The 13,561-nt window shown below is 43.9% G+C and overlaps 1 protein-coding gene across 1 annotated transcript in view; it reads right to left on the bottom strand.

Moving 5' to 3' along the window:
• SLC25A43 (solute carrier family 25, member 43) overlaps positions 1-13,557 on the bottom strand; it is a gene marked incomplete at its 5' end in the record, with an annotated part of 17,586 nt that extends 4,029 nt beyond the window's left edge. The window contains 3 exons of the mRNA XM_010154556.1: positions 9,186-9,358; positions 10,321-10,562; positions 13,478-13,557. Coding sequence (XP_010152858.1) covers positions 9,186-9,358; positions 10,321-10,562; positions 13,478-13,557 — 495 coding nt within the window. The remainder of the gene's footprint in view (positions 1-9,185; positions 9,359-10,320; positions 10,563-13,477) is intronic.
• Between the last annotated feature and the right edge of the window lie 4 nt (positions 13,558-13,561).

The raw sequence follows: 13,561 nt of genomic DNA, 5'->3' as shown, positions 1-13,561 counted from the left end.
CAGGAATGCTGTTAACATTGATTCCCTTCCTTTTAAAGTCCCTTTGTGGCAGGCAGGGCATGACCTGCCAGAATTAACTGCATGAGTTTGACTTAATCCCCTCTGTTACTGTACACCTTGCAAAGGCCGTATCAAAGGAGTTTGATCACCGCGCTCCTGCCTACAACACCAAGACAAGCAACAAGCACACTGCTGGTTCCAAGAGGATTCTGCATATGCAGCGAACGCATTTATACAGGAATAGGTAACTCAACCCCACAGATTTCTAACTTGCCCCCAGACACTGACCTCTTAAGAGATTTACTGAAAGGTTATTTATAGTGACATTCACCATGGTTACAGCCATTTCCAAGATTTCAGTCTGTGGGGTGAAGTATGCTTTGCCAAGTCTTTGTGCTTTACAGGAGCGGCATGTTTCTAGGACCCTAGACAGAGTATTTAAATAACGATTGTCCACGGAATCTCAGAATCATCTACTGCAAAAGAAAAACTAGAAACTGCGTAGTTAAAACTTCAGTATTTTGGAACACAGGTAAACAAAGTGAAAATATATTAATAAAAGAAAAAAATTAGGAAGGTATTTCATTTGGCACTGTTTTTAATGAAAATAATAGCTGTGGGTTTTGGGTGGTTCTGCAGCATGTAAGCACGTCTACAACACCACAATCCTCCCAACCGCCCTGTGGCGCCAGTGCCAGAAACTGGAAGTAACCAAAGAGATCAAACCAGTTTCTCTACCTTTTTTGCAGAAACTTACTATGACACGCAAATCAAACAGCTAATCTCCTACCAAAAAGATCAGGTTATGACAGAGACACTTAATGCCATGTACCTCAAAGCAGCTTGAATTCCTTTCTTTTGACACCCCTGACGCTATGGGCTGCTGCACGGAAACCTGTTCTGAAGATTTCTGAAGATTCCTTCCCCCCATTAGGGCTGTCTCATTCTGCAGGAGGCTGGAGATACAGTACGGCTCACTCTGCTGATAGCAGAGTGCCAAGTTGTTAGTCACAGCAGTGGGTCTACGTTGCTAATCTTTTTAACTCTGATGGAAGATGGAGTCTCTAAATTATGAAAGCACATCAAATGCAGAATTCCATCTGCTCTATCGCAAACACAGTCTTTTAGTATCCAGAGGCCAGCAAATCTACTAAGTCACTTTGATACATCCCCAGTTAGCACTCTGTTCTATTTTGACAATCTAAACCCAAGAGAGAAGTGTATTTAAAAAAACCCACAACTATCTGCTCTCACATTTTTGTAAATAAACAAAATATTTAAATAAGGGTGAAGTGTCATGACGAAAACTCAAGTTAATCGTTGCTACCTGAAGACTCTTCAGACACCATCTCTCTCATTGTCTGCATCACCAGGTGACTGCCCAAATGACAAGGTCCCATTTTAAGAATTAATCTCACAGACCCTTATAAAGATTTCCCCTTCAACAACCTCCCCCAGCCCCTCTCTTCCTCTTAGGATTGAAGGATGGATGCAGTTCATCACAGCTGCAGTGGGAACCGTGCCCATGAAAAGATCAATCACTTGAACCCTTCCAGGGTCCAGAGCATCCAGAAATACTTCCCTCTCAATCATGTACCCCCCTTCCCTGTGCACAGTTTGTTGGCACAAGGGTTTTCTGTTTAGTTATTTTCTGAGTACACAGTACTGTTAGCACAGAGTATGAAAGGTCAACTAACGCTTAATAGCTGTCATAGGTGGTATACTACCCTGATGGTGGATACAGTAAAGTTGCTCATTATTTAAGTATTTTCAACAGATTTGGGTGCCCTACACCAAGGATCAATTTAAAAAAAAAAAACAAAAAAAAAAAAAACAAAAAACCAGGAAGGCACTTTACAACACAGCTCGAGAGTTTATACTCTTAATCTGGAAGCTAAAAAAAGAAGCGTTTGCTGTCTGAGTTAATAAGGACACATGCAACAGGCAAGCTAACTGTAGTTCAAAGGGAACTGAAGGACAAATACGGCAGTTTTCATTCAACCTAATGCCACTACAGTCAACAGAAATTTCACTCAAGAGAAAGCTGAATGCTTGAAAGAATATGTCATTCCACTCAAATAAGAATGAAAATGTAAGTATTAATCTTGGTGGAAAAGAGCCTGCATTCTCTTGGGCTAACCAACCCTTTCTCCTGGAGGACAGCTCTACTCAGCAGTCATTGTCCTTTCTGTTTCAGTGCTGTGGTGATGCTGCCTTACCCCTGGCTGAAGTCCCCCAAAGGTGTTCAGGCACGTAGAAAGGTAAACAATGACAAGGTAACAGGAGGCGATTGGTTCCACAGCAAGACAGCACAGCAGCTGACCTCCAGCTTCCTGCACTCTAGGAACATGTTGTCCTTCCCTCTGTAACCTGAACCAGGGCCAAATCATCTGTCATTCTGAGACCACTGGCACCGAGTGAGCGCAACAGTTCACGGCCTGCTCAGGAGTTTGACTCAGCTTTAAATGCATTCCCGCCAGGCCTGTTGCACCCTGAGGCTTTGTTTGTTGCAGAATCCCTCCTTTGCTACTGAACCTAAGCCTCCCCTGCTTTTAACACCAGCGGGAAGAAGGAACCTTTGATATGGAGCACAGAGGTCTTTTTCCTCAGGGCAGGGCAAACCCCTTGCATGTCACCTCCGGGTGGTTTCCACATGCCTCCCATGGCTCAGCTCAAACCTCGCAAATGGGCGCACCATTTTCACACAGACTAGCACTGCTTTCTTTAGTGGTGCAAACCCTTAGGCAACCTAGCTTGGTTTCATACTCCACAAGTGAATAGTTCCCCTATCTCCTGCTCTGTCTAGGAACTGAGGAGACAAGTAACTTTGTACAGGACTGGGGTTTCACAGAGGACGTATTTCCATTAGCCTCGTGTGGATGAAGTAAGGAATTACACCAAAACAAAACAAATCAGATATAAAAGAAGTGTCCATAACGTTTTAGCCCTGTTTATGGAGTATTTTGCATAATTAATCACCTTACCTGTCACAGGCACAGCATTCTAAGCACAGAAAAATGGATACAAGGCTCTCCTGCACAACTGATGTACTCATGTTAGAGCTAACAGTGACAGCTGTCACTCTGGAGACGTTACTCACTCCCTGCTGAAGACTATGGCTGTAACGGCGCACACAGCAGCACACCCTAACCCGTGCCAGGCCCCGTCAGCTGAGTGAGCTTACGGAGTTTAAAAAGGTGGGCTGAGTTAACTCATCTGGTTTGCCCCAAAGGAGATTACAGAGCTCTCGCTCACACCACACTGATCAGAGAGCTGTGGAGGCTGTCAGCGGTCGTGCTCAGCTGCAACTACCACATCCAGGACAGGGAGCGTGGCAGCCACTTCGATGTCTGGGAAAATCATTCAGAGAGGATTGCATGCTGCCCTCCCTCAGGCTTCCTGCATTTCAAATAGGTACAGTGCGTTTTCCTGCTTTTCTTCGGCAGACCACTGTGCTGCAGTGCTAAGCTACTGCTGTAATCCACCTCAGAGCGAGTATTACATACTTACACACCGCAGCTCCTTGGATGAACAGGGGTAAGGACCACGAGACGTAGCATGAGCTGTCACATGGCAGACCTGACTGTTAGATTAGCCCAGTCCTACTTCTGATTCCCGACTTACCATTTTCCCCTCTTACCCAGTTTTTCCACTGCCGCTGCTCCGTGTTTTAACTTCACCAGCAGGCAGCAGGACTCTCTCCTGTGGAAGACTGGAGACCTAAGAGAAATGCCTCTGAGGTTTGTTCAGATGCACTAAAGCTGCTCTAGGCTGTTAGAGGAGGCAAAGCCCATGCTACGCTCGGTAGCTTTTTTTCTGGCATTGTCTCAACCATTTACTGGACCAAATACTTCCCAAAACAGCACAGCACTATTCTGCAACAGGTTCAGAGGAAGTGGTATAAAATATCTTCACAGCAACATCAACAAAACAATAAACAATGCTGTTAGCTCCAAGCATTTAGACATAGGGAAAAACTGAGGGAAGGAAGGGATTTTACCAAACCAGAATCTGATGTCTATTACCTAATAATCAGGAGCCAGACTGGTGCCAAGTTCAAGTACCACCCAGACCATGAGGTCCTGGCTGATGCCTGAACCCCAGCAGCAAGGAGAAGGGGAGCAGGATATCATAAGGAGAAGTAAGAAAAGAACTCACGCTGCAGCCTCACCTCAGGTGAAGTATTTTGAGAGTTTTGTCTCTATTTGTGCACTTGTTTTGACAAAACCTGAAGTTAGTATCTCTGTAACCTCCACTCCTCTGTCAAGTTTAGCTGAAGTTGGACAACAGGATCAAAAGTTACTGGGGGCAAGGACAGACAGCTAGCAACCATATACGCCTTACTTCCACAGGAAATCAGACTAAAAGTAGTAATATTGCTCCTTATTTGCTTCCACGCTATGAAATTTGCCACCCTGTGTGATCAAGTGGCTCAATTTCTGAAAATTTTCAAGGCTCAGGCTCCCATGTCGCTCCCCATTAAAGGGTGTCCCTGAACGAAGTCTCAAGGCACGTATGCTTTTGAGATGTCGTGTGAACCACATGACCCAGAAAGGATTTCTTATTTTTAAACCGGGTCACAACTCCAGTAACTTTCATATTCCCAGCTGACAAGAACACAGATCTCACAAACAGCAGGGACACCACAGCCTGAGAGCTTTCAGAGGCTGCCATGCCAGCACCAGTGAGCATCTCCAATAACAGAGCACTCTTTGCAAGTTACTCACGTTTAAACTACGCAGGAACACCGTCTCTTCATTTCAGCAGGGAGAAGGTGCTTTTCTAATTAAGATTTATCATTTCCTTTTCCCAAGCTTTGTTTATAACCCAGCCACTGAGTGCTTGCTAGATTGTCTTCTGCCATGCAAGGAACATAATTAGGGGACTATTTTAAAATACATACTCAAATAAGAGTACTACTTTTAAAGAGAGACTTCAGCATCAACTTTAACTGACTTCAGACTAGAAACGTGCCAACAGGGCAAATGCAAAGATTGCATTTACTTTAAACAGGCTACCTCACAAAGAAAATGACTGCTTCGTTTTCTCCAGGTTACTAAGAACTCCCTCTGCCATCCTGAGGTACCTTGAGCCATCCAGAGGGACCTGGACAGGCTGGAGGGGTGGGCCTGTGCCAACCTCATGGAGTTCAACAAGGCCAAGTGCAAGGTCCTGCACATGGGTCGAGGCAATCCCAAGCACAAGTCCAGACTGGGCAGAGAATGGATCGAGAGCAGCCCTGAGGAGAAGGACTTGGGGACAGGACAGGGATAGAAGAACTGGCAAAGGAGAGCTTCAGAGAAGTTTTAGCCACAGAAATTAAAACAAATTATACCAGAAAAATATGGGCACACGACTTACGCTAACTATGAAAAGTTTGTCCATGTAAGCAGATGAGGAATAACTGTACAGTTGATGGAGTATCTGAGAAACTTTAGGGTCATCTTTGTGCCCTTTGGCTAAGAAAACCAAAGTCACAAGTCAGTTTGGAACGAAGGCCGAGAAGTGCCAGCCAGGGGTATCTGAGCCGACCTCAGAGGGTCATGTGCACTGAGGGAAATGCCAAACTTGGGTATTAGGTTTGCGCTGACCATTTGCATGTCTGTAGATTTTCAGTTCTACACATAGCCTGGGATCGGTGTCATTCTAATAATAATCTGTACAGCACATAACAGCTCTGAATTCATCTTCCCCTACTGAAATGCCAGACCTCAGTCCAATATGCCCTTATGAAGGTCATCACAGGCAAAACATGATGTGGGGAAGTGGAAACATGTTAGCAGGGCTTCCCTTAGACCCAGACTCGTTCATAGGCAGCAATGTCCCTGCTTAAGGTAAAAAAAAACGCAGAAAAAGGAAAAAAAGTGTACTCGTATGCAAGTCTGCAAGGTAAAAGTGCAGTACTCAAATATTGCTTAGGTACTGGATTTAACAACATGATACGATGAGGTAAGGAAGGAAAGCCAAGAACCACAGTCAGAAGGATATAAAGATCAGTAAGTTTTTGTTCAGAAACGGATACAGCATAAGAACGAGTCAGGAAAGCATTTAATCTAGAACAACCCTTTGAACAACCCTCTCCTTCACTAATCCCCTTCTACAGATGCACAACAAAAGCGGTATTTCCATGCCGAAACATGCATACAGTACCTCTTAATTCTCTAACATGCCAATCAGGAGCAAAGTGAAAAAAGGAAGACAAAGGAATACAATTAGGATAAGCACAACATAGAGGACTCACATATTCAGTAAGACTCACACATATTAATTAACATTTCTTTCAAGAAAAACAGCATCTTTGTAAAGATCTTTTTTTACAGCATCTTTGTAAAAAAAAAGAACAATTAAACATGATAAAGAGAATTCTAATAGCTGAGGGGGAAGAAGCCATGGTTACAGAGCAAATCTGACATCATAAATCATCACCAAAACACAGAGGAAGAATTGTTCACTGACAGTCAGCTCCTACTCCCACAGATGCTGCCAACATCAGAAGTGTAGGATTCAGACACGTAAAATGAGAAAGGCTGAAACAAAATTATTACAGCCAAGATTAAAAATAACACCTTAACCTTTCTCCCACAACAGAATTCACTGTCTACTCTGGGCAAACAATTCAAGCGCTGTCTAGATGAGGAGATGGATGAAGCTAACCCTCCCAACACTGCCTAATGTGTCAGGTAAAGATGTGAACTGGATGTTCTGCTCTCAGGCTTGTACTCCACCTCAGAATTGGAGGCAACAGCCGTGTGTCCTAGTTTCTCAGTTTTTGCTGGTTCCCCATCACCAACAGGTTCACTGGAAAAGTCAATATACTACCTCAGTCTGACAGAGCAGTGGGACAGAAGGGAAGGGAAGAAAGAGGATGTGATACTGACCTCCGCAGTGTGCTGGGCTCCTCTTCATACACAACACCAGGGTTCATAGCTTCAAAACAAAGCCAGCCTTTCCCTGCATGCACTGCAGAGCACTCACACCAGGCCTTGGGGTAGCTGAAGCCTTTGGTACACCCCTCTTTTTCTTTTTATCAGCTAGGAAGGTGAATCACTGAATGGAGGCTGACGAGAATATGATGTCTGAGGAAACCTGTGATCAGGAGCATCTGCTCCCGTTTTCTACAGAACACTGAAGTGTCTTGAAGCTCTGTTTTACCCATCTTTATTGTCCCCTTTCTAGGTCCCTTTGCATGGTACCTTTTCTTGTGCTGTCCTAGACCTTTCTCTCTTCTGACCATCACCCTGCAAACTGAACAGGCCAGCAAGTAAGCACACCTAATCCCTGCAAGGCTGGGCTGTAGCCTGGTGCTAACTGTGAAAAACAAACTACTTGGAGGACCTTACAGGATTTCCAGTGAGCTCTTAGTATCAGCTTGGGTGTGGTTTTCAACAGATCTCTTTTCTGGACAAGCCTCCATGACTTATGTCATTTCCAGTACCAAACAAATTATGGGCAGCTACTTCTTCTGAAACACCTTTGCCTTATCCCATGCCTTCAGAATAAATCACCGAACAGAGGGTGTCTCTCTAAACTTGGGAAATCACCATTCAGTTGATGCAATGTATTTATGAGGAAAAAAACCCTCCCTGTTGTTGAGCCTTTTTTTCTGTCCAAAGTGGTCTTAGCATATCTATTTCCTATATATTTAGGAAATAAATCAGTTCCCTTACTCTAGAAGTGCTGATCACATGGTTTAAGCATCCCTTTGGTGAAGAGTACAGCCTAGTGGCAGGAAAATGGAAGATGGACCTGTTGCCCTTCTCTACTTGCCTGTCAAGACAAGCTGGACACAAAACCTAACATTACAACTGAAGGTTACTCCTGAACTGGCTATGAAAACTCCATGTTCAAGTAACTGATGTATCAATAGAAAACACTAAAGGAGAAACAGCACAGTAAATGCCTTTTTTTCCTGCATTCTTTAGAGCAACATTATTGCTGTGAGCCTAAGGATATAAAGATCACCTGTAAGGAGTAACTGCTTTTCTTGGACCCACTCATACAGCTGAAAAAATGATCAAGTTCTCATGCTCAGAATCTCTTTCTCACCTGATGAAAGGCCTTGGCTTAAAGCTTGACCTTTGGACACATCAGCTACATGAGCTGGTCTATTGCTGAAGTCCTCTGTTACAAGATGGAGAGAGGGCAATGAAGGCTTCTGTGCCACTGGATCTGAGCCCTGTCTGAAAAAGGGAACCTGGGGAGCAGGAGAGAGGAATTCAGTTTCACTAACCTTTTCCTAGCTTGTGACTTATCAACCACAGCATCACTTGCGGAGGGGGAAGGGGGATCTGTGTAATGTCGCCACACCAAATGACTGCTTTTTGGATAAGGTCACAAAAGCCTCCCACAAATCTGCAGTCCTATAAATTGGGCTGAAAGAACAAACTCATATGCCACAGCCAGAGAGCCACCAGATGATGACAGCTATTCACTGTCACTCTACTGATGAAGTTCTAACGAAACGTCGACATCATCGAATTATGTCAGTGAGATGAAGTTGTGGCATGGTGGTTGTTTAGTAATAATGATTTAAAAAACAAAACTTTCAGCATCAGCAAGATAATATAAAATGATATTGTAAGTCTCATGAGGTTGATGCTCCATGAAAGCAGCAGCATCAGGACCTGGGAAGTCACTCGTTAACCAGAGGAGTCAGAAATAAGAATGAGGATAGTCCTGACCCTTCAGACTTGACATCTGCTGCGCAAGTTTCTTGTGACTGCCAGTACGCAGGTGAGGTCTAAATGGCAGACACACAGGCTCTGAAAATTACATGGATCTCACTCTTCCTGCCTATCATCACGGGGACTGAACGCCTTGAATGCCAGCATCTGCCAGAAGGTTTGCCAATACTGAACTGTGAGAATTTGATGGAATTGCTATGAAAAGTAAAGAAATGAAGCTAAAGACACAGAGTCTGACAGTATATATATATCCCGTAATAGTATTTGAACCCACCTTAGAAGTGTGACAGCACACTTGCAACAACAATTTTCAGACTTAAAACTCCCAAACCCCACACCAACCACCCCCAAAAAAAGAAAAACAAACCACCCCAAACCCAACCAACTTAAAAGAAAGCCTCTATAGCTTACTGGTAAGAGAGCCAAATGGCATTCACAATCACCTGGCTAGTCTTGTCCCAAGCACCTATAACAAAGTACTAGCAACACAAATCTCTGTACCTGCATCTTCCTCTTGACAGTCTCAAAGGGGAAAGAAAGGGTCTGTGCCACACCAGCTGCTACACAGCCATTTACGAAGTTCTGAAGAGGAGTGAAATGGACTATGGGTTCTCGCCAGATTTTGTCCAGGTTGATGTAAACAAAGAATGAGCCCGCAGAAAATGGGACAGCACCTAGAAAGCAAACCAAACAGAAGGTTTATATCAACACATTGTAAGAAAACAGAGTTGCTTATCACATAACCTAGAAAGATGGGATGAGCTGCTGCCAGCTTACACCTCACATTGTCCAAACCAGATCAGTATTTTGAAAAACTACTTTTTAGGCACCAGTTTACAACAAAAAACCCATACTGTAGCATCTAAATGTCCTGATAGGAACGTATATTTGCATATTAAAATGTGCATGCTGTCAGGAATTAATAACCGCTTTAGTCTCATGACAGGTCAGCTCTTTCTCCAGGTCTTCTCTTTTGTGCCAAGCTCTTTCTCCAGTCCAGCCCAACCCTCACAGCTGTACAGAGTCGCCTCTTCAGTCAAGCGGATGAGGGATACTTCTGCCCTCTTCTGCTTGTTTCATGCTCTCATCAATTCTATATTCGGATTACACATTATCATTATGTATTTTTTCACAATGTCATATTGTGAAAAAGTGGAACGAAAGTTGCATGGCATCTTTAAAAACTACAGAGAGCAGATAAATAATTAAAAAGTAATTTCATGTAAAGAGAGAATATCACTAATCTTCCCTTTTCACATCAGTTATACATTATTGCTCACACTGTTCTCAATTAACAGCTAGGGAGACACTTGCACACCTAGGCAGGAATTAGGAACACCGTGTGTGTATATATTTTTTTTAAGAGTTAAATAGTGGAAATCCTGCATCTGAGCACAACTAGATCATCTATAAAAGAAGGAAAAGATTATTTTCTTGAACACTTAACCATACATAAAATGCTACGCACTTGGTCGTAATTTGAAGCAATAAAGATCCAGGAGAGGTAATCAGTATTGGTGTGACTAGTAAATATACCTATCTTCTACAGAACATTACTACTTGCTTTTGAAATCAAGTGAGCAAACAAATGTACTACACAGCTACAATGAAACAAGGTACAATGAGGTGATTTTACCTAATATAGCTGGTGAAACGCCACGGTAGAGGGCAAGGAGTCCTTCTTGATGATAGATTTTGTAAAAAGCATGAAGAATTCCTTTGTAAGATGGTTCCAGTCGATTCTGCACAATGAGCCGTGTTTTAATTACATCAGTGGGGTAAGTCACGATGGTTGCTACCATGCCGGCCAGACTTCCTGCCATGATGGCTCTCCAGTGGGAAATATGACCCAACTCATCCGTGAAAAGTATAACAAGTCTAGAGTAAACACATATAAGGTACTAGTAATGACAGTATGAGCAAAACACATGAAAAATCACAGCAGATTATTCTCAATGTAATTGTTCTTCTGCCCACAAGCCCCTTCAGCTGCAGGAGTTGAAACTTTAACATGTATTTCATCCGAGCCCTTACTAGATCTAACACCACACAAGCATCAGAGCCACTGTGAAACAGAACATGTGAACAAGCAAACACAAGCAGAGGCTGAAAAAAAACAACATGCCTAAGATTCTGGGTAAATCCACTCTGCATGGAAGTGCAGAAAAGCAACAGATACAGTCAACAACTAAGTCAGGGACTGGAATATATAACTCTGCAATTGCAATCTGCTTTTAGTGTTATAGAGCTAGAATACTTCAGTACCCGAAAGAGCTTTTTGTGAGGCAGCTTACATAGCTCTACCTGCACCACAGTTCCCAGCACAGACTAAGCTCACATAGCTTGAGTCGTGGTCCAGAGCACCCATTCAACAACACAAAAAACCCTTTAAAGATACAGAGACTAGTTGGCCAAATGATTTATCCATTTGCTTCACAAAAGATTTTTAAAGCAATTTTCGACCACTGAATCCTCATTTGTATTTCTACCTAAAGGATGAAAATTATCATGACATAAAGCGTATGTACAAGAAATTCTCTGATCATCAGTCACCAGTTAGAGACATGCCCCCGTTAAACTTATCATGCAAGAAGAAATACACGAGTAACATCATCACAGGCCGCCTGAGAACAACTGAATCTTCCTGTGTTATACTTACATTGGGACATAAAGTTCCACAGGGATACTTCTCCAGAGAAGATTAACATCTTCTACTAGGCACTATTATGCTCAGGAATTTAAGTCTAAATTTGAAAATTTGAATCAAAGCACAGAGTTTTAAAGGCTAACCTACAATTCATGCATTTGTGATGCACAGACTGACTTTTCTATGTATGCAGGGCATTCCTACATCAGGGAGAAGTGTCATGGAGGCAGCTAGAAACAAGTAAAAAGACTTGAGAGGAGAATCTTAGCTGGAGGTAAAGAAACTTATTATTCTATTTTGGAAGCATTAACTGAACTGCCTAAACAGCAGATTTACATTTAAACTACACAGTGTTACCATGTCCAGAACAAAATAATTTTCAAAGATTTACAAGTCATTGCTTGCTCAGTTGATTTTTTTTTCACAAGTGTGAGTTTTCTACTGCTTGACAGATCCCTGTATCTACTTGTCCCATGCCCTGGAGAGAGCCCAGAGCAGAAACCCTACCCAAGCAGAAGCAAAAGGGCATACACTTTTTTTCCTATGTCCTTAAAGCAACACAGCCTGATTTTCCTGTGTGTGCACAAACACATGCGACGTCTCTAGGCACCAATCAGATAACATTTAACACTGCCACAGAAAGACTGAGTATGTGCACAGTAACCACAGAGCCAGCTAAACCTCCCCATTCCCAGCCAGCACCGCTGGTCCTGGGGCTGCTGACTGTACTCAGCCTAGGTCCTCTTGCTGCTGGCATTACTATTTACTGACTTGCCATGTAACATTTCTCTTTCTGTGTTTCTTGCTTTTATATACACCATTCTCCCACTCCAAAAGACATTTAAAAATCCCCAAATAATGTATGAAGAAATAGGTGCAGGCAGCTTTTATTTAATTTCCTGGTAGCCTACTTCCACTAGTAATTCAGGAGAACACCCTGTGAATACTAGAGATAAAGGGAATACACTGACTGCTTCAAGATGCACAATTAAGTTAGTTATTTTGCTCAAAAACAGTTGGTTTATACTGGTACAACGCACTGACCCTTCTGGGAACTTTAAATTACATTTAAATCCCTGTTTCTGCCTTCCTGCTGCCATTATCCCTCCCCTCATTCGAGCACTGCATTCCAAGCAGAAGGACACGAGAAAGCCGTCCAGTTGCAGGGTCCCTTCGTCTGCCGTCTCCCAAAAGGCACAGGCAGAGCTGGGAGGATGACTCCTCTCAACCAGACAAGTGACAAACCCCAGCGAGCTGCGCAGGATCAGCCCAGGGAGAGGTGCAGCGGGCCAGATAGGGCTGAGCCCATGCTTCTCCCCACCCAGCGCAGCTGGGAACTGGAATAACCCATCACCCAGCCGGGCGGAAATGTCAAGTGCATACCATGCACACAGCTGACTCAAACCCAGCCCTCCCAGTGGCAAAACATGCCGGTACGTGCCAACAGTCAGGCAGCTCCTTCCAAAGGCTAAAAGATACTAACAGCAGAAGGGAACCCTAGGAAAGAGGGCAGGTCGGCAGAGCCCTGCCAGCACTGCACCATGTAGCTCCTGCTGCAGCCCTGCTAGTCTCTACCTGAATTTAAGGTCTGTGTATTACCGAAAACAAGATCTGAAAACAAATGAGGCCACATTGCGACGTCAAAACTGATCGCATTTGCATAACAGCTGATGCGCAATAGGGTAAAAGTCTGAATCATCATTTTGTTGTTATTTTCTTTTGACACAGACAATACCTCAAAGCACATAAATGAAGAAAATTAATCAGTTCCAAAACAGATATCACAGTCACATTTGTAGGTAGCACTTCATTTATTTCTGAAGGAATCTGGCTGAGCAGAAGAGATTTAAGAGACTATCAACCCTTTCTCATCCGAAGGACACCGCTGCCTTCCCTCGCAGCTGCTGGCATACCACCAGGCCCTAAGAGCCGCTATGCGCCGAATAAACTAAATAAACAAAACGGCGAAGTTCTGAGCCAGGGTACAAGTCTTTGGGGCGAGGGAACACACAACCAACCAGCCAGCCAAACAGCTGAGACAGACGCTAAAGTGCCCCACACACCAAGCTTTCCGCTTCCATCCCTCCTCTCTGCCGGACACGCAAGGCCGGAGCAGAGCGCACCCCGGCCCGCCGCGCTCGCTTACCGGCGAGAGGCGGCGAGCTGCAGCGCGCTGTAGGGGCAGAGGCGGAGGCAGGCGGTGAGATTCCCCTTCCAGAGGGCCCGCACG

This window comes from Eurypyga helias, unplaced genomic scaffold (assembly GCF_000690775.1).
Source record: "Eurypyga helias isolate BGI_N326 unplaced genomic scaffold, ASM69077v1 scaffold29386, whole genome shotgun sequence".
Lineage (NCBI taxonomy): Eukaryota > Metazoa > Chordata > Aves > Eurypygiformes > Eurypygidae > Eurypyga > Eurypyga helias.
The sequence above is the reverse complement of the archived record's forward strand: the minus strand, read 5'-3'. Positions and strand labels throughout refer to the sequence as shown.